This window comes from Empidonax traillii, unplaced genomic scaffold (genome assembly GCF_003031625.1).
Source record: "Empidonax traillii isolate 1590-97213 ecotype Southwest subspecies unplaced genomic scaffold, ASM303162v1 scaffold1891:size52138, whole genome shotgun sequence".
NCBI lineage: Eukaryota > Metazoa > Chordata > Aves > Passeriformes > Tyrannidae > Empidonax > Empidonax traillii.
In genome coordinates, this window is record NW_020957084.1 from 47,463 (window position 1) to 52,138 (window position 4,676).

The 4,676-nt window shown below is 48.4% G+C and overlaps 1 protein-coding gene across 1 annotated transcript in view; it reads right to left on the reverse strand.

The window, feature by feature from the left end:
- The window catches only part of CPLX4 (complexin 4), a 3,727-nt gene extending 1,356 nt beyond the window's left edge, over window positions 1-2,371 (reverse strand). Inside the window, exons 1-2 of the mRNA XM_027908945.1 lie at window positions 2,205-2,371; window positions 719-806 (exon numbers count right to left, since the gene is read on the reverse strand). Of these exons, the coding sequence (XP_027764746.1) occupies window positions 719-806; window positions 2,205-2,371 (255 nt within the window). The remainder of the gene's footprint in view (window positions 1-718; window positions 807-2,204) is intronic.
- Between the last annotated feature and the right edge of the window lie 2,305 nt (window positions 2,372-4,676).

The window sequence follows — 4,676 nt, forward strand, 5'->3', positions numbered from 1 at the left end:
GACGAATGGGAGTTGACAACTCCCCTAATAGGATTAGGTTCATTAAGGGGCTACTTTCTCCTCTCAATCTGCCCCCAGAGAGCTTCAGGTTTTTACCCTGCTTATTCCTGAGTTAACCGTGAATTTCGGGCTTTCATTTACAGTGGGCGCTGCTGATTGATGCCTGTAAATAGTCAACTTTGGAGCCACCTCAAGCTGCGAAATAAACCCTCTCCAGGTGCCCTGAAACTCCTGCTGATGTTCAGGTGAGAGCTGAGCACTGAAAAACCTCCCAGCAGGCCCCTCCCGGACGTGGAAATCATCGACGGGGACGATGGAAAACCCACGTCCCGCCTCCGAAACGACCCGTCGATAATTTACCCCCGGGGCCCCGCTAATTCAAATGCCGCTGTTTAGAGCTTTAAGGCCCCGGCAATCCAATCAACCGCTTGCAAATCTCGAGCTTAATTATTTATTTATTTATTTATTTATTTATTTTGGGGGCGTAATTAATCTTCCTGTAATTAAACCTCCACCCCCCCTCGAGTGGAGGGCGGGTGGGAATGCAATTTACCCCGTTTCAGCTGTCACCTGAGGCGCCGGGAGGGGACAGAGAGTCTAAACCCCCCGCTTGGGTCGAGCCCCACGTGGGGTTTTTTTTGGGTAAATCGACGTAAATTGATTTTTTTCGCCGCGTCGATGGGTCGGTAAATTGTCGGCGGGTGGGGAAGCGCCTCACCTTGGGCAGCCGGTACTTCTCTCGCAGGTGAACCCTCAGGCAGGCCCGCTCTGCTTTCTTCTGGGCGAAGGCCGCGTCTCTTTCCATCCTGCAAACCGCATCGACACTCATCGACACTCATCGACACTTATCGACACTTATCGACACTCATCGACACTCATCGACACTTATCGACACTTATCGACACTCATCGACACTTATCGACACTCATCGACACTCATCTGTTCCCCCAGGGTTTGCCCAAAAAATAAGGCCCAAAAAGAGCAATAAATCGCCCTCCAGCCCTGTAAATTAAGGAATTCTCAGCCTGCAGTTTACAGTCGATTGTAAGAACGAACGGTTTCCATCAGCAGGGTGGGAAAATTGCATTTATTCCTTCCGGAAATGTGACACTCGGGGTGCTGACACCACCAGGAAGGGCAGGGGGGTCTTCCTGGGTCAGGATAAAATCAGGAGGGGCCACTGAGAGAAACTGAAAGCGGCCAATTCCCCAAACAATGGATTTTGGAATCGCTCGTAAATTGTCGATTGAATCGGGGATCGATTTGCAAGGAAAGATTTGGGATAACGTTCCCCTTTCCACCTCTGCCTGCAATTAATTTCCCCCCCTCTCAGTAACATTTTCCTGGGAGTTCTGCTGGAAAATCGATCTCGGGTAAATTAGTCCCATCAGAACCATTCACAAGCCACCCCAAAGTGACTTTTCCTCTGCTCCCAAAAATGACAATCGACACCCCTTCCTTCAGAAGGTTGACGACTGATGGCTAAAAACAGAGCTGGCCACCTCCAGTTCCATCGGTCATTAACCTCTAATCATCTTACGGGGAGGGATTTCCATTTACACAACCATTATGCAATTGACCGGCGGGGGAGCTGATGAATCCCAGCTTTAACAAGCAGCTTGTTTTATTTATAATCGCACCTCGTCCCAACTCCTGCAAGTCCCGCCAGTTATTTCCCTTTTTATGTTTCAAACAGCAACGATTAAATTTCCACCCCCAGCTGATGGGCGATTAATTCTCCTTCCTTTTGCTGATTGCAAGGTGAAATGACCGCATCGAAACCCTGCCCTGGAGACACATCCCCAACCCATCTCACGGCTCATCATCAGCCTGGCTTTTTTATCCCCCAGCACGGTAAATGCAGAGAAAGAAACGTAAATTATCGACCGTCTCTGGAGTTGGCAGGAGGAGGAATCAGCTGCCTTTTGGAGAATCAGTTCAGATATTTTGGGGAATTTTGGAATATTTCGGAGAATTATTTCATGGTTTTGGGGGAATTTCCTCCTCGGGGTGACAATTCCTGCTGATGAAGCAGCGGAAAGGAAAGAACAATTTACCGCAATTTACCGCCTCCATCGTTGTTATTTCCACCCGTTTTTTTAGCACCGATTTCAAATAAATTAAATTAAAAGCAAAACCAGGGGAAGGGCTGAATTTTGGAGGTGATTTTCAATCAATCGCCCCAAAGATCAGTCGGTACTCACTTCTCCTCCACCATCTGCTTCTGATACTCCTCGTACTCCTCGCGGGTCATCCCCGCGGCCGCCGCCGGGTCGGAAGGAGCGGAATCTTCTTTGCTTTCATCTCCTCCTCCCCCCAGCCCCAAATTCTTCACCTGGTTGCTCAGCATGCTTTTCATCAGAAAGGCCATTTTTTAATCTCCCCCCCTCAATCGACTCCAAACGGAGAGGAGAAGGGAGGAAGGAGTGTCAGTCGGGAGGGAAGAGCGGTAAATGCCACCGGCCATAATCTGGATTAAAGAGTCAGCTCCCTTAATATCTGCGGGCAGATGGTTCTGATTATTCCTCCCCCCACCGACACAAATCAGCAGGCTGATACATTTCTTTGGCTATTGATAAACAGCTTATTTTGCTAATTTTACAACCAGAAATCGATCACAGCCTGCAATGAACGTGACATCAGCAGCCTCCAAACAGGGAGAGCAGATCAGCGGTCCAAATTCCAGGGGGAAATCGACACGCTGGGTGTCGATAGTTCTGTCTTTATTCTGTATTTAAGCTGATTTATTTTATTAATTTCATCCCCAGTCTGATAATTTTTACCCCTCAGAGTTTCACCCCAGCGAGTAAAAAGGACGTGGAATAATTTCCCCCAAACAGGGTTAATTATTGATTAATTTATCGGCACTTCCATCAGTCCCTGAGAAGCGGGCGATGGATTTGCAGATAGATGGTTTGAAGGCTTTAATCTACCACTTACAGCCTTACTAATTAAAGCAGGCTATTAAAAACCCAACCCAACCAACCCCAAAAAAAAAAAGGTAAAAAATGTGGGCTGGGTTTTACTGATTGTTGGCGATTAAAGAAGAAATTTCTTGTCCTGGGGGGAAAAAAAAATGGAAATTAAAGAATCATAAAAACAACAACAACAACAAAACTTACTAAAAATATGCATCTTTATTCAAATAAGGTCCTATCCGAACTCCTCGAGGGTCAGCTGACACCAGGCAGGAGACAGAGGGGTGGAAACATCAGCTGGTGGAACGGAGAGTAAAAACCAACCCCGGTAAATTGAACGACAATTTACAAACCACGGCGGGGGCGACAACAAACGGGGCGATTCCCAACCCCCCTGCTTGTTGGTGGGCATTTTTTGGGAAGAGATCCAGTTGCGTTCGATCCGCCCCGAGCGGCGTAGATCGTCTCAGAATCATCAGCCGCTCCTCATCTGTAATTTACACCTGCTGGTTCCACCTGTCCCCCCGCCAGGTGAGTCCCAGCTGCCTTCTCCTCCCGGCTGGGACATCCTGGATCAACAACCAGCCACGTTTCCCACTCAGGAAGTGGGTTGAGCGGGGGAGGGTGAGGGGTTGGAAGGGCTCAAGGCACCTGTAGATTGTTCAGAAATTGTTGCTGGTGTGGAAAGAACCCCGAGGGACGAACTGTGGGCTTTGATCCTGAAGGGTTTTTTATCTCTTATTCACCTTCAGACCAGCCTGAGGCAGCAGTTGCTCCAATCAGCACGGCCCAAACCTTCTCCAATTTACCAATTTACCAATTTACCAGTGAAGCTCCACCCCTGTCGTGTCAATTGACGTGCAGGTGGCACAACCCACCCCCCCCCCAAAAAAAAATAGGCATTGCATAGATCATAAATTACAAATTAAAACGAGAAATAAAAATGACAGCTGGATTGGCAACTCAGAGAGGAGAAATCAATTTACCCCCCAATTTACAAAGTTGGAATTAATCGACACGAATCTTCTCATCCGTTGAAATGGGAAAAATTGGTAAATAATAAATTTTTGGGGGAGATAAATAGGAGGGGGGTTTGCCTTCTTTTCCCCTTCCCTTATTTTTTGTGTTCTTTTTAATTTTCTGCCCCGAATCATCCACCCGCGAGCAATCGACCGACAATCCGCAACCTCCTCCTCCTCCAAAACAACAACAAGCAGAGGCTGGAGGGAGGAGGAAGCTGCCTGAGGACACAGAGCCAGTTTCCCACCCCCTCCCCCTCCCCAAAACATCGGAGCTCCGGCCGTCAGCAACTCCGATAATTGACAATTTACAATCGACAATCGACGGGCGCTGCGATTCCCCTCATCGACACCGCGAGGGCGGGGCTCTCCGGCGCGCTCGGGAGGGACATCAGAAGAACTTCTTGGCTGCTGCTTCTTGTTGGCTCCTGGGAGACACACAGACCAGAAGTGCAGGTGAGGAGGATGGGTAGATGGTTTGTAGGGTGGGTAGATGGTTTGTAGGATGGGTAAGTGGTTTGTAGGATGGGTAAATGGTTTGTAGGGTGGGTAAATGGTTTGTAGGATGGGTAAATGGTTTGTAGGACGGGTAAATGGTTTGTAGGATGGGTAAATGGCTTGTAGGATGGGTAGATGGTTTGTAGGATGGGTCAATGGCTTGTAGGATGGGTAAATGGTTTGTAGGGTGGGTAAGTGGCTTGTAGGGTGGGTAGATGGTTTGTAGGGTGGGTAGATGGTT